Source organism: Rissa tridactyla, chromosome 10 (assembly GCF_028500815.1).
Source record: "Rissa tridactyla isolate bRisTri1 chromosome 10, bRisTri1.patW.cur.20221130, whole genome shotgun sequence".
NCBI classification, from domain to species: Eukaryota; Metazoa; Chordata; class Aves; order Charadriiformes; family Laridae; genus Rissa; species Rissa tridactyla.
The window spans coordinates 20,089,636-20,117,103 of NC_071475.1; the positions used below are offsets into that span (position 1 = coordinate 20,089,636).

At 50.0% G+C, this 27,468-nt stretch overlaps 2 protein-coding genes across 4 annotated transcripts in view; both read right to left on the minus strand.

Moving 5' to 3' along the window:
- RNF123 (ring finger protein 123) overlaps positions 1 to 22,615 on the minus strand; it is a 54,090-nt gene extending 31,475 nt beyond the window's left edge. Inside the window, exons 1-25 of one of the 3 annotated variants that reach the window (XM_054216286.1) lie at positions 22,463 to 22,615; positions 19,856 to 20,049; positions 18,674 to 18,758; positions 16,034 to 16,113; positions 14,518 to 14,615; positions 13,263 to 13,317; positions 12,856 to 12,941; positions 12,100 to 12,186; positions 11,489 to 11,556; positions 10,468 to 10,593; positions 9,613 to 9,727; positions 8,681 to 8,785; positions 8,424 to 8,549; positions 7,107 to 7,199; positions 6,851 to 6,924; positions 6,257 to 6,374; positions 5,694 to 5,793; positions 5,229 to 5,290; positions 5,073 to 5,144; positions 4,281 to 4,401; positions 3,347 to 3,448; positions 2,037 to 2,143; positions 1,297 to 1,495; positions 554 to 699; positions 273 to 356 (exon numbers count right to left, since the gene is read on the minus strand). In XM_054216286.1, the coding sequence (XP_054072261.1) occupies positions 273 to 356; positions 554 to 699; positions 1,297 to 1,495; positions 2,037 to 2,143; positions 3,347 to 3,448; positions 4,281 to 4,401; positions 5,073 to 5,144; positions 5,229 to 5,290; positions 5,694 to 5,793; positions 6,257 to 6,374; positions 6,851 to 6,924; positions 7,107 to 7,199; positions 8,424 to 8,549; positions 8,681 to 8,785; positions 9,613 to 9,727; positions 10,468 to 10,593; positions 11,489 to 11,556; positions 12,100 to 12,186; positions 12,856 to 12,941; positions 13,263 to 13,317; positions 14,518 to 14,615; positions 16,034 to 16,113; positions 18,674 to 18,758; positions 19,856 to 19,937 (2,391 nt within the window). In that variant the 5' untranslated portion in view covers positions 19,938 to 20,049; positions 22,463 to 22,615. Of the gene's footprint in view, positions 1 to 272; positions 357 to 553; positions 700 to 1,296; positions 1,496 to 2,036; positions 2,144 to 3,346; positions 3,449 to 4,280; positions 4,402 to 5,072; positions 5,145 to 5,228; positions 5,291 to 5,693; positions 5,794 to 6,256; positions 6,375 to 6,850; positions 6,925 to 7,106; positions 7,200 to 8,423; positions 8,550 to 8,680; positions 8,786 to 9,612; positions 9,728 to 10,467; positions 10,594 to 11,488; positions 11,557 to 12,099; positions 12,187 to 12,855; positions 12,942 to 13,262; positions 13,318 to 14,517; positions 14,616 to 16,033; positions 16,114 to 18,673; positions 18,759 to 19,855; positions 22,260 to 22,462 lie in introns of those variants that run through there. The other 2 variants (XM_054216287.1, XM_054216285.1) reach the window with 2 other exon arrangements.
- On the minus strand, positions 20,453 to 26,960 carry LOC128915722 (PHD finger protein 7-like). Its single transcript, XM_054216457.1, is given in 9 exon segments — positions 20,453 to 20,462; positions 23,309 to 23,415; positions 23,502 to 23,664; positions 23,753 to 23,957; positions 23,960 to 24,005; positions 24,095 to 24,133; positions 25,378 to 25,430; positions 25,706 to 25,818; positions 26,944 to 26,960. Coding segments are annotated over 9 exon segments (753 nt in total).
- Positions 26,961 to 27,468: the final 508 nt, after the last annotated feature.

Below are 27,468 nucleotides of genomic sequence, written 5' to 3' on the forward strand. Positions count from 1 at the left end.
CTGCGAGGTGTCTGCAGCACATGGAGGTTTGCAAGCTGCCACGGCTTGTCTGGGAGAAGCTGAAGCAGTCACTTCAGTTCCTCTGTTCCTTGAGGCAATGGTACAATGGGTTGGCACAGTATAAAATGCAGCTGCCAGCTCCAGGCATGGGTTACTAGCCCATCCAAGACATTGCCTGCTCCAAGGCTAGAAATCACCCACTGTGCTTCATTCTTTTTGCCAGATACCGAGGCTCTACCAGAAAAGGAAGCTGGGAATCCAGAGACACTTACCCTCTTTGGGCAGCGGCTGATTTTTTCCTCTGTGTCTTTCAGTGCCATGGCGTATTCATTCACATCATCTGACACACCAACCATCTGAAAATCAAACAGATTCCAACAATAAACGAGGGTATTTTTTAACCTAGACACATAAGCATGCAACCAGATTCCCCATGGGGGCTGAGAGGAGAAGGAAAGGACACACACAGTCACTAAATAAGCAGCAAACAGAGAGTCACTGTTGAAGCGTGGAGGTTGAGGGAATGGATTCCTGCATAGCATGTGCCGCTTACCTTCCCAAGCTGCTGGTGGACACTGAGGTTGTACATCATCACTATCCCATCCAGGATTTCCAGGAGGGAGTTCTCTGTGATGGGCTGGTCTGGCTCCTCTGGGGGTCTGCCCAGTAAGAGACCTTCGTTTCCATGGCTGCCTTCAACTGCAATGCACCCCCAAGACAGGAGAGAAGTTCTCAGCAAGGCATTTTGGCACCTCAGCTTCTGCCTACACCTCTCTGAAGCCAAAGCCCTGCTGTGCCTCTGTAACACAGTGCTCCTTGCAGCCCATGGGGATTCACTAGATACGCTAACACACCATTCCCTGGCTGACCTGCCAGATCTGTGCAAACAGATCCAAGCCATGCAAGTCCTGCTTCCTCGAGCCCTGTACGTGTTTCAGAGGCCTGCCTGCCCCAACCCAACAGCAACGGTGCTGCTACTGCACACATCATCCTCCAGCTGGTCTGTGTTCAGAGCAAGCATGGCTACAGCTGCCTCTGAACAACCTCCCTGCAAAGTCTCGCTGCACTTGTAGGAACCAACGCAGCATCTCCTTACACGCAGAGAGTGACAGCATCACCAGTGTCACGTTCAGGATGGCAAAGTGGTTAACTGTGGACTTGTGGGTATCAGCATGCCCTGGGAATGGGAAGGAGCAATGCTGTAAGTAGATTGTATTCCCCTTGAGAGTACTGGGAGTGGACGGCGCCATTCTCCCAGGGACCACCTGGGCCACGCTAGCATGCAGAAGTACTCACTGTCCTCCTCTGTCCGCTGCTCCACATTTAGTGTGCGCACTTTGATCTTCTCCAGGGTGCCGAGAGGCCGCCGCGGGTTCATCAGGCTGACGGCTGCCGTGCTGAGGAAGCGGTTGGCGCGGCCCAGGGTTGGGGAGCTGAGCCAGCCAGGTCTGGCAAGAGCTCCACCAATGGCCAGGGCAGCAGAGGGACGCTGAGACTGAAAAGAAATTAAGGGAGAAACAGGTCTAGCTGTTTGGCTGCCTGCTATTCCTCCTTTGTCCCTGCAAGGATGTTCATACGGATGCACAGTGGCAACTGGAAGCTGAGCGGATACCCTTCCTACCACGGCTAGGTCAGCAGTGACAGGTTAGCAAATGAGTATTCCTTCCTCTAAGAGCACATGCCAGGTACAAGCATCAGATCTGCACAGCAAGAAGCTGCTCTGTTTGCCTCTCAATTGCCTCGCATCCTTTAAAATGCAAGAACCAAGAGCTGCCATGGAGGGGAGAGGGCATATTCAGATCAGTGGATAGTGAGAGAGCAAAGAAAATTTTGCTGATCAAACTTGGTGCATCCAGGAGCTTGTTGATCTCTAGTGATCCTCATGTAAGTGTAGTTGTTTATCTGGTTGCCCAGGGACCGCTTACAGTCCTGGCCCAGCCACTGCCTTCTTCTAAAGCAAAGCCTTTCTAGCCGGAATCTGAGCTTGCTGCCCTAGCACCAGGGCCCCCACAGGTAAATAACAGTATGTGGCTCACCTGTGCTGCTGACGTTGCTGATTCCTCATCTTCATCAAGATCATCCATAGTCACTGCCTGAAGCTCCGCAGGGTCAATCAGGACATTGGCTTTTGCAGCCAGGTCATCTGCACAGAGCACACCAAAGCAGCTGTGAACACAGGAGTCGCCCTCTGCTTCCCACAAGGCAGCCCTGGGCTCATACTCTTTCCTGCTTCTCAGCAGTAGAAAAACAGCCAGCGAAGTTGGATGTTGCATGACAACATGCTCACTTTACCCTCAGCTTCCTTATGCGGAATAGGTCCGCCCTTGCTAACACAGCAGAGACCAAGCAGCGATGGATGCTGCTCACTCAGAACCCATTTCTGCTCCTGGTCCTACCAGCAACAAACAGAATAACTGAGGAACCAGGAGACAAATGCCAGGGCCAAACTGGACTAGCATCGGGAAGGAAACTCAGGGCCTGAGATCATTTGTTAAGCATCCAGCTCTTCAACGCTGTCCCACGATATGTCCCAAAGTCATTAGGACTGCAGATCCCCTCCAAGACTCGGACCAGAAACCATTCTCAGCCCAGAGGAAGGCTGCACTGGTGGTTATGCTGTACAGAGCCTGAACAACACGTCCTCTAGTCCACAGCCCTGTCTTTAAAAGGCGGCCTTGGTAAGAGACCAGAGGAGATTACATGGTTCTCAAGTTAAGTAATCTCATTTTGAACAGCCAGGGATCAACTTGAGACAGGGAAATTGTTTCTAATCTTGCAAACACACTGGGGAAGGAGAAGGGATGTCTGAGCCAAATGCAAGTGCCACTTTAGCCAGAACCCAGAGACAAACCAAGGCTGAACAGCAAGGGGTTTCTAACCCTTCCAAAAGGGATGTTTTGAAAGTCTGTTGCCAGAGTAGCGTGCTGTAGACAAACATACAGCTGCAGTACGTATGCAGAGCTGCCACTGCTTGCCCAGAGTGGTACAGCAAGTAAACCTCGGACTTCCTTCACACCCATCAGAGTCAGGCTGATGGTCAGCATTTTGACAGCCCTCGGCTGGGGTGCAGAAAGAGCACCACACCAGAGGGTATTCCCAGACTACCCCTTCCCTCCACCAGCCACATGCCCCACTGAGGGATAAAAAGAGTAAACTGTTAACTTAAAGGATGCTCCACCCAAGAGGGATGGTGTCTTCTTCAGCATAACTTGCACTTCATTAAAATTCAAGTCTCCTCTCTTTAAATTTAATCACAATTCATTACAAACGGCTTCCCCCCTGGGATATCTCTTGGGTGAACACCAGCCAGGACCTGGATGCAGGTATTGGAAATGAGAGCCCTTACCTTTCAGAGTCTTCTTAAGATGAGACAGGAGACCTCCAAGTCGCTGAAGGTCAAAATAATCCACCTTCCCATTATAGAAGAGTTGAGGAGGAATATATGCCTCTGAAGCAGAGAAGGAGATTTGGTTTATTGAGTCCCATGCACAGGACCCATGCAGACATGTAAGTCCTCCTAAGACAGACCCCAGGGCCCAGGCTGGACTGCCACTGAATGACAACTTTTGTTGTCATAAAAGCACAAGCCATTAAGGTAGACGTGATCTCCACAATGAACAAAGCATTAGATCCATGCAGAAACAGGAGTAACTGATGGTCATCGACAACAAGCCTCCCAGCACTTCCTCCCTCCTAGCCACAGTCACTGGGGGAAACTGGATCACCAGAAAACTCAGCAGCTCTCCACCTGCCTACTCCAGCTCTGTCACTTAGTCCCACGGGATCGTTAAGGCACTTACTGAATCTAGAAAAAGGGTCAGCCTGAAGTAAGAAAGGGAACTGCCAAGCAGATGATGGCGGGACAGCCAAGGCAGGGTTTGAGGGTGGGAAAGCAACTGGCATGGATTTGTTTCCCCTTAATCCCCACAGTATGGGAACAACAAAAACAGACAAATATCTTACCCTAAATTTTGATGATGGGATCACTGAGCTGCCCTCCTACAGACCCATTATCAATACTGGACTCTGCTCCAGAGCATACAGGGGAAACTAGTAAACAGTACCAGTGTCCCTTTGCAAGTCTCAGGTCTGGATGTTAACAGGAATAGGTCTGCACACAGGAATTTCCCAGGGTGACTGGGAACTACAGCCACAAGGTGACAGAAGGCACCAAGACCCATGAGAAATGCAAAACTTCCAGCATCCTGGAAAGCAGTGTCAAGAGGCAAACCCTATCCTAACCACAGAAATGTCCCCAAAGCTTCACCTCCAGGCCTTACCTTCACTGCTCAGTGCGGCTGGAATCTTTGCCTTGTGGCCATCCCAGAAAAAACGCAGGGCAGCGATAAGTCGGTGCAGGAAGCACACCATGTACTCTGGTGGGCACAACACAGTCAAGTTCTAGGTCAAGAATGAGAGTTCAGCCATCAGGACAGGTGTGAAAGTGCATTAGTCCCAGTGGCCACATGGGCAGGCAGAAACTTTCTGTTCACAGCCTTACTATTATCTTTAGCTTCCAGCACTGGGAGAGAGCCCAGCCCCAAAAGCAGGCAGCAGTTTCCACCTCTAGAAAGTCCTGGGCACTGAAACAACAAGGTGGTCTGACAGAGGAGATAGTACGTGCTCCACCACCAAAGATGAGGCTGCTCATGAACACAGAAGTGCAGGTGAAGAAAGGGTTTCCTGAAACAGCAGATGCCTACCTTCCAAAGCTGCAGGCCAACAGCCTGACCCAGGGCCAGAAGAACAGTCCTCACCGAGGCAGTAAAGAGGATGCCAAAGCCAGCAGGCCAGCTGTGGCAGAGCTCTGCACTGCCGCGCTCCCCGAGTGGTTTTAGGACGTTCAGCTCCCACCCAAGGCTGTTCCCACAAACCCCATTCCCATGAATGACTGCATAGGACTTGGATAAGCTGCCTTAGATCTTCTCCCTCCTCCCCACTCCCTGACATATCTAGACCTCAGCTGATCAGTTGCTGCAAGCAGACCAACAAAAAGGGGAAGAGTTCTCAGCCCAAAGGTGCCAGAAAGCAATCAGGATGAGGCTTGCGGGAAGGTTGGCCCTCTGACTTACTCCTCTGTTGCTAGCGTTCTCCTGAAGAAACTTGCGGAATTTGTTCAGGAAGATGTATCTGGAGGCTTCCCCCTATCAGGAGGAAAAACAGGTGGTAAACTGATACCTTACAATTTCTGTGGAGATACTGTAGCAAAAGATCCACAGACCACTCACCCCTCCTCTGTCCTTGTTGTTCAGCAGCAGTTTCAGAATCTGAACTTGGAGACCTTCCACCACTACAAAGGGGACACATGTCTGCCATTAGAAAACAAGCACTGGAGAGCAACCACCTATACTGACCCCAACTGCAGTACCCTATCCCCAGGAGAAAGGCCACCTCCTCAGCAGAGGGGGTCCAGGGAGAATCGGTGCCAGCAGAATGCTAATCCCATCACTGTGACAATTTTCTCCTCTGCCACCTAGCAATAAACTCATCCACAGCTGAGAAACAATGTCCCTAAAGGGGAATTTCGGTTTGCCTGTGTCCCATGGTGGGATGCTGCACATCTGCGCAGGGGGGCCCCAGCACTCATACCCCTCCACCGGGTAATGGCACGGCTTGGAAATAGCTCAAGGGTTGGTCCCCCTGGTTGCAAAAACGGTATGGGATCTTTGCAATTCCTCTCCTTCCTCACAGACCTTCAATGCGTTTCTTGAGCCGCTGGCAGCCTCTTTCATATGCCCGCCGCCGCAGCCTCTCCTCAGCACTCTCCTCCTTCACCTCCTTACTCTCTTTGCCCTGGTTGGGGGAGAGACACTAATTAGTACATCACCGCACGGGGAAAATGTCTTGCCAAAGGGAGAGCAGAAATCCCCTGAAACAATGTGCCAGGATGTGACCACAGCTGGCAGCACACCTAAACAGGCCCTCCCTGGCCTTGTAACAAGTAAGGGTGGGAGATCTTTCGAGGACACACAAGTCAACCTGAAATTCCTCAGACGCTGTGAGGTTCCTTTCCAAATCTGTTGCCACAGAAAACTCTCCCCCTCCCCTGTCCTAAGCAACACACCCCAAATGTCCCCAACTAAGGGACAATAAAGATGACAGGGCAACGGAGAGGCTACAACTCTCACACAGCTCTGCAGGGTTCATCAATACTAACGCAGCTGGAAATATGGACCATCCAACTTCCTCAGCCAGAAAATGATGGGGACAGCAGGCCACAAAATTTCTTCAGCCTCCTTAGCAGATGTGCCCTTACCTCCTTGGTGAAGCGGTTTGGCCACCACGTGGTGGGAATGAGCTCCTGCAAACCAGCCTCCTCCACACGCAGCGGGCTCTTAATGTAGAAGAACACAACTGAACGAAGCACATCGAAGCTGCAGCCAAGTTAAAGCAAGCACAGAAACTATGGCGGGAAAAGGTACAAGGTGTGTTTCCAGAGCTGTAGTGAGAGACCCCTTTACAAGCAACCACTCAAAGCTCCGCAAGATCCAGAGCTCCCTTGTTCTGGGAGAAGCCCCACGCAGTTATCACAGCAGCTGCCCAAATGCTCACACGGCAGCTGGACTGCTCTGAAAGCCTTTTTGCTCTAGGGGCATTAGAGAGGTCAGGCAGGCAGAAATGAAGTCCTGTGTGTTAGCAGGATGCGACTGTGACCTATATGACACCACTCTCCCTCCTCAAAGCAAGACTTTGTAGTGAATGGCGTCAGGCGGACAGAAGAGACCTGAGAAATTAGAAATGACCTCTCAAAGATAGGGTGGCTTCTGCCTCCCAGGACCTGCAGATCCTTGCAGTCTCCTTGGCTGCATTACTGAGCGCAGGGAGAACTGAGAGGAAGCACAAAGGATACAGAACATTGCTGAGTAGGTATTTCCTGGATTTCTCATGTTTCAAGACTGCAATGGTGAGCCGGAGGTAGTGAATCTAGGGAAACAGGAGAAGCAAAAGTGACTCCATCTACAGAAGAGGATATGACTCTCTAATAGGTACAGCGTTACAGAACTGCTCTCTCTGGATCAAAACAAAACCTCATGTACCTTTGGACCAGGGGACATAACAGAAACCGGCTAATCACAGATTCCTGGGGATTCAGAAGTGCAACTCACTTGTAATCCCAGATCTGGGATGATGGGGGAGAACCTGTAAGCCCGCAGCAGGGACATCAGTAGCTGCTTGAGGCACTCATGCACTTCATACTCCTGAGAAAATAAGGAATGCATTGAACAGTAACAGCATGGAAACAGGAACAGCTATAGTTCCCAGAGCACAACCTTGGAAGAAAGGATTCACTTCTGAACTGAAAAAGCAGGTGCCCTGAACCCACAGTGTTTGTCCATCTAACTCCACAGGAGAAAGTCTGAGCAAAGTTGGTGCCATCGCTTCGCTACTGGGAAACAAGCTTCTGTACTAGTAAAACCAACCTAGTAATAATCAATGAAAAGCCAAAGTCTTAGGTCCTATTTAGCTGGGCTGAGTGACCCATCCCCGTATCCCCTGAACCTTCCTAACACACAGTGTTGGCAGAACCAACCCAGAAAGGAACGAAGTTACTCTCGTATAAATGTGATGACAGAAGAGCTGTCTTTTTGAGTCCAACTTATAGCCAACCAGCAGGACAAAAGCCAAATCTTCCTCAAGTGCAGCAGCCCTACCAGGGTGCTCAGCTTCACTTCTAAGATGATGGGCCTGAGGGGGTCATGAAATTTTTCTATTAAATTTTTCTTGACAGCTGGCTGGGCCAGTGCCCATATCTGTTAATTGTTACCCAAAAGAACAGACATGCTGCTCCAAGCAGATCTCTGGCAGTGACTGGCTCTCTGTAATCACCCCAGCACTCCAGCAGCAGAAGCTTCCCAGTGGCTACCAAAGGCCACCCCAAACAAGCATCCCAGGAAAGAGTGACCTCATCCAGCTTGGACAGGAAGAGGCATGGGAAGTTGGAGGAGGCTTTTCCCCCACAGTGCTGGAAGCGGTGAGAGTGCAGTGCCCATTTCCGCTCCAGTCCTGTACACTGGTCTCTTGGGGTACATGGTGGCATTTAAGACTTCCACAGTCACATAAGCATTAACAATATCCAAAAGACCAACTCATTTCTTATTGACGAATTTGATGTTCCCACAAGAACAAAGTTATTCAATATCACCAGTTCCTTTAGCAGCAGGAGAAGCTTAGAAATGCCTTGTTAGCTCATTGCCAGTGTCATCATTACCAATCACTCTGCATTCAACCCTCATTCCCTGGGTGCAAAGCAGCAGCCAGATGAGCTAGGTGAGGGGGTGGTCTACCACAAAAAAGGGATCTTGGCACCAGGAAGGGAAAGAAGCTGATCACTACCAGCATTTTCTAGGCAAGGCTCCTGTCCTCAGCACCTCCCAGGGTCTCCCTGTGATCCCTTGGGAGGAACCAGCACCCTAGCAACTCACCTCCATAAGAAGCCACATGAGATCCAGCAGCTGCTGAATAAGGGGATGGGCGTCCACTGCCCCTCCTCGCTCAAGGATGCTCAACAGGAAGGTCATAAGCACATCTTCCACCAGGTACACCTTGCACTTTAGACAGAAAGCCAGGTCAACAGTCCTCCAAGGCACAGTCACTTCCCAGCGAAAGCTGAAGTTTACCTCCCCTTGCAAGCACAGTAACTAGCACCTACAGAAGCTTGCAATGGGCAGGCAAAACTCACCATAAGAGGGGAGAAATAATTGAAGATGTGGGCTAATGTAATCAACACTGTGGGTTCTCCCTGTAGCTGCCACATGGATGTGTCCTTCTCTACCAGCTTCCCCTCCTGCAATGACAAACCCAGAAAAATACACGGCTTGAAGCCAGCCCAATCCACCCATACACCAATGACTGAGTGAACTGGAGGCCTGGAGCAGCCACTGTTTGCTGTTCCATGCCTGACCGCAGTAAAACCCTTGAACGTGGGAATTTAGGATGGCAAAGCAGCCAGGCCTTTGCCTCTGCAGAACTTCAGTGCAGTCTAGACGTCAGTTACTATCAGCCACATGCATGCACCTTGACAATCTGTTTTTCCAAACGGGTTCAAGCGTATATGTAATTTGTAAATGGGAATCCCTGCAGAGGAGGTCTACTAGTAAAGCAGGCCTCCATTCAAGCCAAGAGCATAGCAGATAGTGTTCCCTACACTTTGGGCATGAATAGATCATCTCTTATCCTCGCAGAAAAAAAGCTTTCTAGCAAACAGTAGCACAGCTAGAACAGTTCTCAAGGCAGACTTGCTAGAATTTCACCATCACTGCACCAGGACACCAGTAAAAAGTTTAGGATATGAACAAGCTTCTTTCAAGGCTGCAAAATCAAATCTAGTTGTTCTGACTCCAACAAACATCAGCCCTCGCATACTAGGAACGAAACTTCATAGGACTGAGAGCAACAAAGCCCAGTATGGTTTAACGTAAGTCCTGGAGCTATCAGGATTCCGATTTTGTAATCCAAAGAGCTCCAGGGACGTGCATGCCCCATGCAAATGCATGCAAGCATTTAGATTCTCAGGTGTATGGAAACATCTGAGCTCTCAGCATGTGCTGAGAAGTGCAGAACCACATATTCCAGCATGGTGTCCCACAGATCCACCCAGTGGCATTAGCCTACCATCACATCTATTCCGATATGGATCACGTTCTTCAGGTAGCCTAACAGCTTGCGAGCCTTCACTAGGTCTGCAACAGGAGGATCTTGCAAAGGGCGGTAACCTTCCACTGGATAAGTAGGCAAGTGTTAAGGTAAAATGCAATCTGATTCTTTCAGGACTTCTTTTGTTTGTGCAAGGAAAGGACTGCGTCTCTATTTCACTTTATACCCACACATCCCTCAGTCACAGTTCAAACCACAGTGCCTTCTAAATGGATGATAAGCCACAAGCTCTTATCCCCACTTCCTCAATATTGCAAGCAGCAAGTATTTCACACCACACTTCTGCTCTCATCAGAAAGACCGACCGGAGCCTCCACTACAGCTATCAATAGGCACACCCAGGACTGCTCTGACACGAGCTGCAGGTCTCAGCGGTCGCACAGGAAGGCAGCAGGCAATGCTCCTACCATGTCAGAGGTCCTGCGTGGCTGGGAGGCAGAAGAGACCAGTGGACAAGAGGCTCAGCAGCACAGCAGCATTAGGGTTTCCAAAACTGGAGGGTAAGATTCTTGCAGGATCTGAGAGCATGGGAACAGGCAGCCCCCAGCTGCAAATTCAGAGCTGCCAATTCAGAGCTGAAAGCAAATCTCACTGCAGAAACAGTTGGGGACCAGCACTGATGTTTTTGCACCCTGCAGTTCTGCTCCATCTGAGGGGGTATCTGGTTCTTCTCTCCTTGACCCTGCTCTGGGCACAAGTGCCAACAGAAGAAAGTGAACTGCAGTCAGGTATGTATATTCTACAGCCCCTAAAGATGGTCTCAGGACAGGCTCTTCTCCCTTCAGACCTCCTCTCCCCACACCTGAAGGATATCGGAGTGGACGACTTCCGAAGTTAAAAGCAACGGACTCTTTGAAGGAGAGGCTGATGGCAGGGAAGTAAGCCATTCCAGCGCCCCTTGTGATGTTATCAAAAGCGGTTCCCAGAGATATGCCGTTCCTGAAAGAAGGAAAATCCACGAGACTTTAGTCACAGCAGGAAGATTTTGAGGTAATCTGGGCAATCCAGTTACCTGTGTTCCCCTCCCAGCAACTTGCCAACACAGACACATCAGTCAGTCATGCCTCCTGTCACTCTTAACCTGGCACACATGCAAACGTCGCAGCTTTGCTGGGTAACACCATGGGAAGCACAGCAGCACTCCCATTTTCATACGATGGCACAGGAAGGCACTACAGTCTGCACAACATGCAGGGCCCACTCAGCTTCAAGGGCAACCCAAATCCTTACGAGATAACTAACCAACAGGACACTTTAAAGGCAAGTGACATTTTTGGCCCCATCCATTTGATGTTGGTGGAAATAGAAGGATAATGCTCTCAACCTACTCTTCTCTAAAAGATGACATGGAGCGCCTAACAGTTTTTAATTCCGGCTGACTTGTCACATGTATAGTTTAGGGCCAAGGAACAATTCTTATTCCGGCTGGCCTCTGCTCACTGTCCATGAGACTTGGAGCCTAGAGATTTATCAGCCTTTCCACAGCTCCTTGTGAATCCAGGACAGGCAAGGTCTACATTGACCAAAAAAGCAACTAATGTGGCTCAGTCAACTGTAATATTAAGCATCATGAGAGATGCCCTCCCCTCCAAAATCCTAGTAAATTTTACACAGACTTCATAGCTTGAACGTCTTTCTGCCAAATGCTCTCACCTGAACTTAGGAGATTCAACAGCCTGTTTAGATGGTTTCTGAACACAACGCAGAAAAGCAAAGGCTGGAACTACCAAGGAACTTAAAGGGGAGAGGGCAGAAATAGGGCTCAGCAACCCGCTGAAATCTTTATGTTACACACGGACATCAAGAAAGCAGGGAACTGGGCAAAGATGCTTACAAGCAGAAAGCAATGGTGCCCTCATCAAGGTCTATCAGACAGCTGACGATGTCTCCTGCTGCCCAGGACTGCAGTAAAGGGAGAGAAAAGGTTAAACATATATCCAGGGTGTTCCCACATCAGAAGAAAGACTGCAATCTAACCAATTCCTTGTGATTCAGGGTTGAAGAAGAAAAAGTTCCTTCTCACAGCAGCTCACATAGCTTTCTCAAATGCTTCTGGAAGCTGCACATAAGGCCCCTGATTGGGATCTTTTTTCCCCTCCAACACTAGGAACATGCACAGGATCAAACATGTATTTATCCCAACACTGCATCATCTGATGATGCTACATGCTCTGATGTGCTACAGAGAACCAGAGCCTGCCAGAGACCAACAGCAGCACTATGCTGGGAATCAGTCTGCTGAGGCTGCTAAACAAAGCACCCACATAAGCACGTCCAGCACCCCTAAACTACCAGCAATTGCTGGCACATAGCCTCCCCAAGAACAGACTGAAGCAGGGAGGACAGCTTGAGGGCATTTTATGGGGCCCAGGAGAATCCAGCGACCAGGAGGAGCCAGCTGCTTTCTTCTCTTTACATTCTCTTCCGGGGAAGACAGCTACTCACTTTGCCATAGTTGGTAGTAGTCACGTTCCACTTGCGCACCCTGTTTCCATCATAAGCATATGAATCTGGCGTATCTCCAACTCCTTCCTGCACCAAAGTACGAAAGAGGAGACTTAGACCAGACCAAGCATAGAGGATCCCTCTCATTGCAAGAGTGGGTTTAAGGGGGAGACCAGCAGACAGGGAGAGCAGCTGAGAGCACGCATGCTCTGCCTGGGAAAAGCCCTCACTCTTGGAGTGAATCCAATGGCCTGTGATCTTTGGTTCAGAGAAATACACCACTCCCTACTCATTTTTGGGTCAGAAGAAGAGTACTGACATACCACACTTCCAAATTCTGTCAAAGCAGTGCCCCAGCATGCCCGTCACCTCCCCTCTCGCATGTTGCAGACTGGCAAGTTAGTGAAACTCTGCAGACAACATCCCTTCTCAGCATCAAAGAGCTGCCCTGGGCCTGCCTCTCCTGGGCAAAAAAGCCCCTTAGGACCACGGCTGAGGGCCAGCCTGAGAGACATAATAGTGCCTACATGCAGCAAGAGGACAGTAATGCACTCAGCGTGCGAGGCTTTCACACAGTGCACCATTCTGTGAACACTGACCAGAGAGTCTAGTAAAGATTTTTAAAACAGCAGAACAGGTGTGGGAACAAAATGCCAGCAGGGCAGGAGCACAGCATCAATGCGATGCTCCACACTGACTTAAAAAGCAGTGGAGGAACACAGAGCAGCCCTGTGCCACATGCAGCGGTTACACTACCTCCTGATTAAATCTGCAGTTGAGAGTACACCAGCCAATCTGCATGAGTCCCTGGGAGGAGATGAGCACCTCGTAAATCCATTTCCCTGAAAGAAAAGAGATGCCACACAGTAAATCCCTGCCGCCTGGCTCATTGTTAGAGAAGCAGAACCTGACGCTGCTCCCACAGAAGTGTGGCACATAAAGGAGCTTCAGGACATCCCTAGCATTCCTCTCCCACCTCTTCACTCCAGCATCACACAATCCTCCATCCTCCTGACTTGCTGGAAAAGCCAGTGGATGAACTGGGGAAGAAGGGGCTCAAGACCTGGAACATACTCAAGATTTCCTGAGCTCTCTAGCTGTGTAACTCTCCATGCACTCTTCCCAGGGTCTTTTCTCAAAGCATTGATGGTTTATCTCCTTACCTTTATACACGCATGTCGTGGCCCTGATGGACCCAAAATTACTGTGGCCAATCACCTGGACCAACAAACAAAAGGTATTTTAAAGTCAGGCAAAAAGGCAGTTTTGCTCAGCCCTACCCATTCTCTCCTTCCTAGCCCTCAAAACCAAAGCAAGATGGAGAGCTATTCACAAGCACAGTGCCAGGAAGAGATGGGACATCTTCCCCATCCCAGCCGCTGTACTCAGAGCCAACAGCCCCTGAGGAAACCATCTGGGTCCTCCCCACAGCTCATCTGTACTTGATAAACCCCAGTGAAGCATGCAGCATGGCAGCAGTACAAGGGCAATGTGGTGACAGACAGGTTCCCAGTGAATTGTGACAGGTATACAAAAGTGACTATTTTAAAGGAAAGATGTCTGAAACCTGGACAAGTTAGACCAAAACTATAGGTTCAGAGTGTCCAGACTAAAGCCCAGGACCAGCAGGTAATACGCTGCCCAGAAACTGAACCCTGTTAACTCCTGACTCTCTCAATCTCAGGACAGACCATGAAGAAGAGATGAAAGTAGCAACAAGGAATTCACATGCAAGCCAGTCTGATCTGATATGAGACCAGCTACAGAGGTGGTTAACGGGAAAGGGGAGACCAGGGCAGTCTCCTCTGCTAGAGGTAAAAAACGATACATAGATTAAGGAGGGAATGAGCACAGAAGCACGATGTGCACGCTCAGTGAAGGGGCGAAAGGAGCGCAGAAATTACTGAAGCAGCAAAAGATTAAATGCCAGTGGATTCCTTCAACTAATTTTCTGCATGAAGAACATTAGCTAAGAAGCAAGCAGGGAGCTAGTGGGAGCAAAGAAGAAAGGAACAAGTCAATACAGCGGCAGGGCCTGGGCTCAGCTTCAGCCTCTTGCCACCGTTAGAGAAGACCAGGAGGAAGGAAGGAAGAGGCAGTCTGCTGGAGGGAGGGACAGGAAAAGTTGGCTGCCAGCCCTTCCTCTGCTTAGCCAAGCTCTTCAGTGAGCCTCTGGGCCAGGGTAATCTTTTCACTTCCTCGCAGCTCCTCTCAGAGTTTGCTAAGGCTTAAGAGTACTGCAAGACCTCTTCCCAGGAGAGCTCATTTCCTCCAGGATCTTGCAGCTTTCTGGGTAGACTTCATTTACAACACACTACAAAGCCAGTGACAGGGATCTGTTATGAAGAACAAACCAAGAAGCCCAAGTGCTTTTAGTCCCACAAGACCATTTTCTGCTGCACCCAGCATCACACTCACCCCAAGTAAGTCATCATCAACCAGCAGGAGCCCCTCAAAACCGCTTGTGTGGTCCAACACCACAGTAGAGGGACCAAGCCGGCCCTCTGCTACCTGATCTGAAACAAGAGTTGCAGAAAACCTGTTAGGGAAAGTTGTGCAGGATTTAACAGTACACCTGATGAGTGTCTCCAGCTAGACTACAACAGCACCACAATCCTGCTACAGCAGAGGAAGACCAAAACAGTGTTACCCATGTTAGACCATGAGAACCTCAGAAAAGGAGACACCAGTGAAATTTAAAAGGAAGTTTTCACAGCAACACACAAGGTCTTAGCTATGCAGTATTCAGGTCATAGAATCATTTATGCTGGATAAGACCTTTAAGATCATCAAGTCTAACCGTTAACCTAGCACTGCCAAGTCCACCACTAAACCACGTCTCTCAGGACCGCACCTACACGCCTTTTAAATACCTCCAGGAATGACAACTCAAGCATTTCCCTGAGCAGCCTGTTCCAATGCTTGACAAACTTTTCACTGAAGAAATTTTTCCTAATATCCAATCTAAACACACCTCCCCTGGGGCAACCTGACACCATTTCCTCTTGTCCTATTGCGTGTTACTTGAGAGAAAAGACGGACCCCATCCCTCTACAACCTCCTTTCAGGGAGTTGTAAAGAGCGGTAAGGTCTCCCCTCAGCCTCCTTTCCTCCAGGCTGAACAACCTCAGTTCCCTCAGCCGCCCCTCACAGGGCTTGTGCTTGGGACCCTTCACCAGCTTCGTTGCCCTTCTCTGGACTCGCTCCAGAATCTCAATGTCTTTTTTGTAGTGAGGGGCCCAAACCTGAACACAGTATTCAAGGTGTGTCCTCAGCAGTGTTGAGTACAGGGGGATGATCACTTCCCTAGTCCTGATGGCTACGTTACAGGTCATATGTTAAGATTTCCACATCGCCTGAAAATTTTACTTTGGCAAAATTCAAAGACCAAACTAAACTCTGAGCCAAACGTTTGGCCAACATATCACACTTTGATTGCAGCCAGCAAGAAAAATTCTTCTTTTTAGGAAATGAGCCAGGTTGTATCCTGCCACCTCCTGACTCATTCAGGGAAACGGATGCCAGCAGGAATACAGGCAACACCCTGAGGCCCAAAGTGAATACCTACAGTGGAGACCAGTATGTAAAAATTGTCAACAAGCCCCTGCATTTCCCACCAAGCATAGCACTGCATACTGCTGGTCACAGCAGTGGCTCTGCATATCACTGTCAGTGAAGCATCTCCAACATTTGCCCCAAAACTGCTTTTCCAGGCATTTTCACCTGGAAATACACCTCCTCCATCTGCGAGGAGACCTACTCCAGGGCTGGCTGATGAGCCCCTCACAGGCAGGATTTAAAGGAACAATAAATTAAGAGCAAAGGAGGGCAGAACAACACTCACTCAGGAACTGCCTTTCATGATACAACTTGTCCTCCCAATTAGGTAGAACAAGCAAAAGCACAAACTGGACAGCCACTCAGTGTCTCCTACCTCGACTGTCTTCGGAGCCATCCTCCTCTGCTAGCAACCGGTCAAGGTGCTCCTGCAGGTTCTGGAACGTCAGGTGCTTTCTAGGGAATAAACATGCACAGGAGCTCTTCAGAAAACTCTATCTCCAAGTTTTAAAGAGCTGCAGCCTAGACACATGTGTCTGCACAGTCCTGCACTGTGAGACATGAACTGGGAAGTTCTGTCAATCTGTGTTTCTTGTAATGAATCTGAAGAACTTCCTGCCCAGCGTGTTGGGTCAATGAATGAACAAAGCACCAAATATAGTGTGAACAAGCAAAGTAGTTAACAAAGGGTCTTAAAAGTCTTCAGTCTGTTTGGAAGTATTTTGTGGCAGGAAGAAAACTGTACTGCAGTACAGTGGCAGCAAGAAACCAGCTGTACTACCAATAACTGTGGACCACAACTTTGCTGCAGTCAGCATCACACAAACATGGCGTAAGTCAGGATTTGGTTTTTTTACCCCAAGTATTTCATAATACAAAAGAAGGGAGAAGACGATACCAGCATCTGTAGCAGTTCAGACAAAGGTCAGGCTAGCCCACCGTTCTCTCTCTGACAACAGCCAAAAATGTTTTGTTTTCATACTAAGGAGAAGTCTCTCACACACTCCCTCTGGGCCACTATTTTAGAGAACTTTCTCATGCTGCCCTCCCCTAGTTCTCTCTTTTCAAGGCTGGTTTACTTAGCTGTTCCTTGTACAAGAGCCATTCCAGACATCTGACTTGCTCTTACCCTTCCTTGAAACCTCTGCAGCTCTAAAATACCCTCTTGGAGTTGGTGAGGCCAGAACCACGTTACTCAAGATGACAGTAAACCACAAATTTATTTAGCGGCATAATGATTTTCCTTATCCTACATCCTTTCCTAACAATTACTAACGTCCTACACTCTTTTTCTGACTTACTAAAGACTTAGTATTCCCACCCCAATCTCATCCTTACACAGTAAAAATCAGCTCAGGGCCCATCATTTTACGTGCAACGTTGAGGCTGTCCCCCTTTTAATACATCACTATGCATTTCCCTGCGCTGAGCTTCACAGACCATTTCACTACCTGGTCGTTGTCTCACAACCACCTTACATTTACTTTGTCCTAACTAGCTTTGTAACAGCAGCAAACTTTCCCACCTCATGCTCTCTCCCTTTCCAAGTCTCCCACAGATACATGGAACACAGGCCATGTTGCAGGTCTTTGAGGGACCCTAGCAGGACCTCCTTTTACCATAAGAATCGCTAGCTGCACCTATTCCTGCTTCCCGTTTCCAAAGTCATCTGTGGAACAACTTCCCACTTCTCCAGGACTTGGGGTTTCCCTAAGAGTGTGGTGAGAGATCTTTGAAAGCCTGATGGATGTGAAGATGCACAGAAGTGGAATCAAAGAATCACTTTTGGTTGGCGTGAGAGAAGGTGGTTTCAGCAAAGCAGTTTAATCAAGAGCTAGCATGGAGGAAGAGTTCTGGAAGGAGGTTAGAAGAGCATGAGACAGCCGGAGAGATGTCCGCAGTGAGCTCCTCTATGAGGAATTTAGGCCTCTGAAGACAAGATGTCATACCATAAAAGCTGCTCTCATATGGAAAATGTTATTTTCAAGGCCTGTTTAACTGCTGCTGGGCTTTCTACCAAATAGTCAAGTCCAGGGAAAAGGGTGGAAGAGAGAAAAAAAAGAAAGAGAGAGCAGTCCAACAAACTATCAGTTCTGTGCTTTCACGTCATTAATCACCAGGCAAAGAAATTAGAAATACTGAAATCCAAAATGCTCGGGCAGATGGAATATTCCAATGCACGGTGGCAAAGTAACATGACCCACTTTACCTCCCCCGGCCATAACCCTTGCTCACCAAGAGTGGAGAGGGCCAAGAGCTATTTTTAGCATCTCTGAGCTCACATTTGAGCTGGCAGTACTAAGTATAGCCCGTGGAATGTGACCCGAGCCACTCTGCAGCACCGCCAACCAGCAGGAGCTACACGCCTGCCTTGCTCTGCCACACTCATACCTGCCCTGAACCTGTCTGACTCGCCTCTGGCAAAAGAGCTAAATGCAAGGGTAATTTTTCTCATCCACAGCTACAAGTTTCTGGGCTACAAGGTGAAGGAGAACTGAAAATTAATAGAAGACGACAGGCACGAAGCAGGAATGTTGTGTTCCTTTTCCTTTGGTGACTCCTAATAATAAAAGTACGAACAGTTCCACAGTGTAAGAAAAGTATGGTATTCCATACATCAGTAATAGCTTTGCCTTTAGTTTACAGGGCACTGACGACCTATTTTTCATTCCCGTACCTAAAACCTGTGCATTTTACAGTTCCTTACACATAAAGGGGGAACAAGAACAATAAGGTAAATGCCTAATTGCCTATTTATTTCAGAAATATTGCCCAGTGACTTTGTACATGAGGTTTTTCATGCAAAAAATTCTGAAGAATCCTTCCTAGCAAGCCCTGCAATTTGAAAAATCCATTAAAGGACAAGACCTAAGAGTCACTTCTGTAACATGGTGCTGCTGTGCTTTTAACAAAGATCAGTGTGTGGCACTAAAAGATCTTTCCTTTCACCGCAGTGCTGTACATCTGGGGACTGATACATCATCGCTTGCCATCTAGCGAATGAGAAGTACAATACCTGTAAGCAGCTGCCGGCTGGTTCCCATCAGCATTGGTAAAGACGCGATGCAGATAATCATTCAGCAGCCTGCTGTTTACAATCCCTTGTTAAAAAAACAGACAGGAAATAAGCTTAAAGGGGATAAACTCAAACATTAATTTCATGTACAAGCAAGAAATCGGTAACTATGGAAAAATGATGTTCAAGTTTGCATATCAGCACAGTGGAAAACACGGTTTCAAGAAGTCATTCATCATCTTACTGTCTTCACTAGCAGCCCTAGAGTCAAGCATTACAGGATGCATCTCTGCAACAAGGGCTGTTTCCAATGTGAGCTGCTCTACAATAGCAAATGGCAAGCTATAATTGGTCCCCACAGGTGGGACTATATCCTCAGGAATCCTGCTGTATCTGGAAGTACCAGATAAAGTAACTTCAAAAGCTGGAGGTGGGAATCCAATCCCACTTCCAAAAAAGGAAAAATAGAAATCTTATCACTATTGCAATTTCTGATGTCCTGTTCATACCTGGGCCATTTTAAGTACCTATATCTCTTAACCACACTAGAGAAGATACTGAGATAGAAAGGCTTGCAGATGCAGTTCATCTCGTCTAACCCACAGCCCTCTTTAATGATGTATGCTTCACTTTAGCTTTCACTGTGGAAAACAATCCCTAGTGTCCCGTTGATGCAGCACGCTTTATTTCTGGGTGCAACAGTGCCCTCAAATGCCAGACTTGTGGTCTCATAAGCACACTTCTGCTGGTTAGGGTTAGGGATAGGCTGAGTCCAAGAGAAAACAGATTGCCTAGCAGGTACCAAAATTTCCCAGAAAAGGATTAATCTGAGAACTTGAAAACGATTAACCTGAGAACTTGACAAGCTGTTCATCCTGGAAGGGGAATTCCCTGAATCAGATGGGATGAAGGCAGGCAATAGGACATTCTCCAGCCTCACAGAGCAGGGCTGTGTGGCAAAGAATGGGCACTGTGACATGAGCTCCTGGAGCCCTTAGTACTACAGGAACGTCCCTCCCAAAACCTCATCTCAGTTCAGGGATTTACACAGTTTCAGCCCCACCACACCTCACATCAGCAAGGTGACTGCAACTGGAAGGCAGCTGATCTCAAGTGCGGCAAGGGGAACTCTCCCGATCCACAGTGGTCCTGCTTTTTTACAGGGCACATACAGGCCCATACCTGTGACCTTGGACTTCTCTGGCTCGGTGCTCAGCCTGTAATTCTTCCTTGAGAAAGCAGTCCCAGCACCTCTTGATGTCATTCTTCACAGGAACCACTTCCAGAGTGGACATAAGACAGATAGATGCCTAGAACAAAACCTGCTGGGGAGAATGCTGCCTTTAGACTTCTCCCTTTCTTGGAGGTTGATGTACCTGGATTGAACAACAGAGAGAAGCCAAAAAAATAGCCAGAGTCTTTGCACTAACACCAAAGCCAACTAAACTGCCAACCCTGCCACCTGTCCAACAGCTCAAAATCTTCCCAAAGAAGCCAAGGCATTAAGCCACACTCCACACACAGACCCCACTCCAACCAAAGGCACAGGCAGAACCAAGTCAGAACCAGAGGCAACCTTTGCACTGAGTTTGAGCCAGAAGCACTGAGCTAGTACAGGGCCGTGGCTACGACCACTCCCAAACGCCACTGAAACTGGCAACTACATCGCACTTCTACTCATGTCCTGATGAGACACTTCTGCTTTTCTCTTCCACACTGTATTCTTTGACAGGAATATGCACTTGTTTAATCTGTTTATCAGGTTATTAGATTATTCTGCTATCCAAAACTGAGAGAGAAGGAGAAGGAATGTGACAAATGCAGATGAACTGGACTACAAAAGAATATCATTGACTACAAAGAGATAGACCCAGCTGTTGGTTTTATGGAGACAACAGCAGATGCAAGTAGAAGTATACAGAAGGGTTTACAGGTTAAAACCTACCATGAGACTAAAGATTCATGACCCTTCCTGTTATCACTAGAATGCAAACGATGCTATCAGAGCTGATCTGATGTGTGCCAGGAGAAAAAGAATAAATTCAAGTTGCTAGTTCCATCCAGCTTGAAAATGTTACATTACACCTCTCTCCTGTTTCTGATTGCCCCGATAGCTGACCATCACTGGAAGTTTCTCTCGCTTACTAGACAGCCGTCTGACAAACCGCTTTGTGACACACAGAGCAACAGGAAGATGCAACAGGAGCAAAGGCTGTGGGAATTAAATGCCTGCCGTCAATTTCATACAGAGCAGAAACTAAGGTGAACCCAAGAAAAATTCGTGAACTTGCCACGTGATGCAAGTGCCATGGCAACTCCACTGGCAGAAGATCACCTGAGCTTCAGCTCCCGAGTCAGTAGACTGGGGAAAGGATTTCCTAAAGCCTGATTTCCTCAGGGCCACACCAGCATCCAGTAGTGGAGCAGCAGTGCCCAGCATCCCTTCTGCAGCACTGCTAAGCAAAACCACAGAAACAAAGCAAAAACCAGCCTGGATCAATGGCCCTGAACGATCTGCATCAGAGACTCAAAATAAGAAATAAAACAATTAAACTATAAACAGAAAGACACCATTTACTACCAAAGCAAAGCAGACAGCACAATGTGTACTATCCTAAAAGTACTTTAAATGTGAGACATGATTTCACCTCTATCAGGACAAGTTAAAAACACCCAAGAGTGGTGGGGAATGCCCCTAGTTCTTCCCAACAGCGGTCAGCCTGGTACGTGCACTGCCGAAACAGCTTGAATGTCCAGGCAGAAAGTGCAGCACAGCCACACCGGCACCCTATGTATGAGATGCACTGTTGGCATTGCTGCAGAGCCAATTTTTTTTTTTTTTTTTCAGTGGGAGCAGATGCTGCTTTCAACAGGTCAGAGAAAGGGCAGAGCAGGGGGACACATATGCGCCATTCACAAAACCAGCCCCAGCAGCTCTGGCAAAGACACCCAGCTCTGAACCTGGCCACGGGTTAATCTCCATTCTCTGGGCAATGGCAAGCAGCTTCCAGCAGAAGGGCAGAATAAACAACACGGGGCAAGCCAGATCTTCAAATGGAGCCGTCTAGAGGCAGCCGAGGAGGCCAAGAAGCAGGCCCAGCAAACGCAGCTGGGTCCGGCAGACGCCGACTGAGTCCTCTGGCTCTTGCCAGGACAGCGGGGATGAAGCCGGCAGGGAGGCAGTTGCAGCAGAGGCCCCCGCACCCCTCGGGAGGCTGCTCTGCCTTCCTTGCCATGGCACCCCCAACATCAAAAATACTGGGCAGCATTGCCCAAATCCAGGAACTGACCCTAAAACCAGGCACATCCCACAGCACCCTCAAAGCTGGCAGCATGCCCAGCAGCACCCCCAAACCGAGACACCCCCTGAACCAGGCAGCACTCCCTGAACAGACACCCCCCAAACCCGACGGCTCCCCCCATGCCCACAAACAGTCCCAAATCCGGTGGCACCCTCAATACCCACAAATCCCCCCAAACTCAGCGGCACCCTCCATGCCCAAAACACCCCCAAACCCGGGGCCACCCCTACAACTGCCCACAACCCCCAAAGCCTGGAAAGCCCGACAGCCGCGGAAGCACCCCCCAATCGGGCGCCTCCCCCCTCACAAAACCGGACGACACTCCCCGAGATCGGCCGCACGCCTGAGACGCCCCAGCCCGGCCCAGCTCCCAGCCCCGCGGCGGCAGGGGCAGCTCCCAGGCTGGGCTCCGCGGGGATCCCGCACTGCCGGGGCTGGGCAACGGGGGAGCCCGGGGCGGCCCAGGCCCAGCGGCCGCCGCACTCACCACCAGCCCGGCCGCACCGCCACCGCCGCGCTACGGCGAGCCGAGAGGGCCATGCCGGGCGGGCGGGCGCGGCACGCGTTGCCGGGAGACGGGCGGCGGCGCCGTGCGGGCCGCGCCGCCAAACCCGCTTCGCGCTCACGCCGTGCTGGGCCAGGCTGCCCTCCCGGCGGCAGGAGCAGAGACCCCCGGTCCCGGGGGTGGGTGCGAGCTTCCCTCGGGGAAACTGAGCAGCCTCCGAGGCCAGCGAGGCCCCAAGCGCAGGGCAGCCGGCCAAGGCCAGCTCGCCAGGAGGGAGGTCTGGAGAAGGTGCTGCCGTGGGACGGCCCTCAGGCTGCCTGGCTACCAGTGCTGGGGCTGGTGGTCGCCGGTGCTGGGGAGCCGCAGGAGGACCCCGATGGCAGCTGGCTGGTGGCGCCAGGGCTGTTGGTCTTGGGTACGGGAAAGCCGTGGGACAGGCCCAGCCCCGACAGAGACCCCCTGCAGAGCCCCAGGGTGCAGCGTTGGCAACTTACCCCTCTCCGTCTGCTCGCTCCCTGCCTCCTGGACAAAGGCAAACACTGGCATCGCAGCGGCTGTGCCTCACACGTACTGCTGCATCTGCCCTGCTGTCCTCCCATGATGGTGAACTGATGGAGAAAGGAAAACTGATGAGCCCCCGCTACCCGACATGAGGCAGATGCAGGGCGTCCCTGCTCTTCCCCCCCTGCCCTTTTTCCAACTCCTGCCTGAAGCTGAAGCCCAGACTCATGGCACAGCGGAGGACCAGGACTGCTGGCTGGGGCAGGCCCTGGCACGGCACAGCGCTTGCACCCTCCTGTCTCATGAGCCAGGCAGAAGGACACCAACCTGAAGGGCATTTGGATCCCCATGATGAGCATTTCCGGGAGAAATGCACTCCTGTCTCTGCAGAGCGGGCACCGGAAGCAAAAAATTCCAGCGTTCAGAGCCTGTGCCTGCAGGAGAAACATAAGGAGCCCAAGTAAGGCCCTGGTGGTGCTGAGCGCCTGCCGTGCCCCAGGGGCGAGGGGATGGCTCCTACCTGGATGCAGCCCCTGTGGAACCAGGCGTGTTTGCAGGCGGGGCACACCATGGTGCCGTAGGACTTTTGGTCCCCCACAGGCTCCAGGCAGATGAGGCAGGTGGTGTTCTCCTCCGGAGCCGCCTCCACTGCCTGCTCTGGGCGGTGCTCCCAGCAGAGGGACCTGCGGGTCAGAGGAGAGGGATGGGTGAGGTGAGAAGTGCTGGGCCCTTCTTTCCCGGTGGTGGTGGGGAGGAGGTGAGAGGAGGTACCTGTATGGAGACAGGAACTGGGTGACGCATCCACCCTCCCCGGCACAGGGGAGATGGAAGCTGCGCCTGCAGCCCATCATCGAGCAGGTGATGGTGGCCCCGCTCTCGCCGCAGACGAAGCAGTACTGGAAAGAGCACTGTCAGGTCCTCACCTTCCGTTCAGCCCATTTGATTGTACATCGAATATCCTCCGGGAGGAATCCATGAGTCCTACATCCTTGACCCATTGCTGATAAAGCTCATTGGGAAAAAACTGCAGAGGAGAAAAGAGGAGGAGGTGATGAGCAGAGCGGGGCAGGGACTGCCTGTCGGAAAGCTGGAGGGAGCCCCGAGGGAACTCACCAGGCAAAACTCATGGGCAGAGAGCCCTTGTTTCTGCAGCTTGCGCCCGCACGTGACAGAAGGAGTGATGCACTTCACTTGTAAGGGAGAAACAGCAATGTATGTATTGATACAAAATAACGATTTTAAAAATTACAGTAAATGTTACAGTGTTTTAATAAGATTTGATGGCAAGTTACACTTGGCTCAGACAGATGCTGTCAGGGAGACCCTCCCATTGAGTCGAGGTTCAACAGAACCCCCTGCCCTTCCAAACTGCTCCTCAGAGAGGAGTCTGGGTGCGGCTGGATCCAATCCTAGTCCCAGACTTGTCAATGTGATGAATAATGGTTTAAGTCTATGTTGATGTTGTTTACTTTAAGATAGAGCATACTAAAATAATAAAGCCCAGGGGAGCCTCAAGAAGTATTGAAAGTCCTAAAAACAACAGACATACATCACATACATCCTTAAGAACCAGCATTGTTTTCATACTAATTAGCAATTCAGCAAAGTCCCCCAAACTGGTCCACTGAAGTTGAACTGTCTCATTATAATCTCATTACAATGTGAAAACCACACCACCTAGCTAGAAAATGCCCCCTACCCAAATAAGCCCCATGCCCTCTGAATGTGGGCGATGAATTTAGAAGGAGCTGTACCTTTACGTTGAGGCAGGAAAGAAATCAGCCAATGGCTATCTAGGAGGCATTGATATTAGACGTTGCAAACACACTGAAGTGTATAAATACCGACTGTGATTCTTGCCCGGTGCGCTAGCTTTGTAGAGTTACCACCTAGCACCTGTCTCTGTGCACACGTGAACTAAATATCTCAACTCCGTGTGCCTTAATTGGCCTCTTGGACACCACGTGAAGAAGCCAGATTTGGGACAACAAACGGTTTATGTCTAAAGGATTATATGTTCACAATCCTTTTTATGATTTAGCTAAGACTTCAAAGTTTAGCATGCTATAAACCACTTACAGGGGATCTGTTGTGGCAACAAATCTCAAGAAATAACCTTAAGAGGCATCCCTTCTCATGAGGAGATCATAAGCTGCAGCCTGCTGCCCTGCAGGAGAATTCATCAGGCCCTGGGATGTCCACGGGTTGTAGGATGTCCACTATTTATAGAGTAAGATAATTACCTATAGTTGGTCATGTTTGCATACCAGTGAGACATCTAGGTCCCTGTTCCAGACAGCGTTTGGCTACCATGTTGCCATCTGTCCCCCAAAGTCCAGGTGCCGCGAGTGTTGGTTATGGCTTGAGCAGGAGCCAGGGAGGGGGTCAGAGCACACAGACACCCCGCAGATGCCCGGGTCAGCCTCTGCCCGGCGACACAGCATGCATGCTGGAGGGGAGAGAGCAAACGGCACCAGGAATGAGCACCTCTGCGGGGCCGGGGGAAGCGTCCCTGAGGGATTGCCCCCAAGGGCCTGTCTGTCCCTGCCCAGCCGGGCCAGTGCAGGCAGGGGTGTCCCAGCAGGTGCCCACTGCCCAGCCTGGGCCCCGCTCCCCCGGGGCGCTCGGGGACCTCCTGCCTCCCCCCCGCCACCGCTCTTGGCCCCACGCTGACCGCCGCGATGGCCCCTCTGCCAGGCTTGGGGAGGGATGCTTTGCTCTCACCCTGCTCCATCGAGTTGGAGGCCACCTTCTTCCTGTCTGACATGGCACACAACAACAATGAGCGTTTGGAGTCCAGTGCTGGGCTGTCTCCTCCAAATGCTCCTCCACTGACCCTGTGGGAGAAGCGGGACGTGGGTGAGCTTGCAGCACAGGCCCAGAGCCCCGAGGTGTGGGGCTCCCTCCTCCCCTGGCAGCCCCGCGCAAGCCCCGTCCCTCCCCTGCCTCCTTCAGCTCCTGCTTTGAGAGGGTCCTCAGCCATCCTCTGCTGCCAGCCCCCTTCCAAGCCAAACTCTGGCGCTCAGGGTTTCCTTCTCACCAGGCTTTCAGAGACGTCGCTCGGCCTTCCGGCGCCAGGCCATTACAGAGCTGCGTTAGCTACATGCCGACAGAGGCAAACGGTGCCAGGGAACAAGCACCTCGGTGCACAGGGAGGCTGTGCGTGGCCACAGCTCTTTGGCCAGCTGCACTCGAGATCCATTGCTCGGGAGAGCCTCAGAGCTCACATCACAATCCATTCCCTGAAGAGCACTACCTGTTCTGGCCGTGTCTAGACCTCGCGTCTTCCCAATCACCGCAGTCAAGAATAGAAGCATTACAAAAGCATATCCCTGAAAAGTTATTAGTAACTAGTGTTGAAAGGCCTTACATGTATTCCCACGAATAATGAGGATTCTATCCTTGAATTTATGAAACATAAGCTAATGAAAAAACCTCTGAATCAAGGGAGGCAAGTATTGTATCATTCTTGAGGAAGCACATTGAGTATGAGAACCTTGAGGATAGTACTAATCTACATGTTTTGAGAAGTTTAGCCAGCTTGGCAGGAAAGTGAAAATTCTTAGTGTCCTAAGATGAACTACCTTCATTCTAATACTAAAAGTCACACCCATAGGTCACGGAGACCCTTGCCCAGGTGAAGACCCTTCCCTTGAGCATGCACGGTAGCTATAATTTGATGGTATAATCATATGTAAGTTACTAACCAATCTAATATAGGTAGGAAGGTAGGAGGTACTAATATTATAATGATGTTGTAAAATGTGTATAAAAATTGTGGAGAGAGTTCTGATGGGTGTGCATGACAGGAGGAGAGACACCCCATGCACCTGGCACCGTAAATAAACTAACGTTGGCTTTCTAAACTACAAACCTGGTTTAGACAGCGATAGTTTCATTACAGATTTTGGTAACAGAAGGACAAAGTGCTGCCACCGAGTCCTCTTTCGGACCCTCTGTACCTCCTTTCCTTCCTCATTGCCTCTTCATTGGCAGAAAACTCTGTCAGTTCCCCGTGTCTTCCTTTTTTTACTTTTTGAAAATGGGGGTTACGTTTCCCCTTTTCCAATCAGCAGGAACTTCACCAGACTGCCACGACTTTTCAAATACAATGGGGCATAGCAACTTCATCTGCCAGTTCCCTCAGGACCCATGGATGGATTTCATCAGGTTCCATGGACTTACGCACCTTCAGGTTCCTCAGATGGTCTCGTACTTGATTTTCAGTTACGGTGGGTGGTTCTTCATTCTCATAGGCCCTGCCTTTGCCTTCTGCAACTTGGGTGGTGTCATTAGAGCCCTTGCCAGTGAAGACTGAGGCAAAACAGTCATTGAGTACCTCAGCCTTCTCCATATCCCGAGTGACCAGGTCTCCTGTTTCCTTCTGGGGAGAGCCCACATCTTCCGTAGTTTTTCTTGTATCACTGACATACTTATAGAAATTTTTCCTCTTGCCCTTGACGTCCCTGGCTAGATTTAATTCTGTC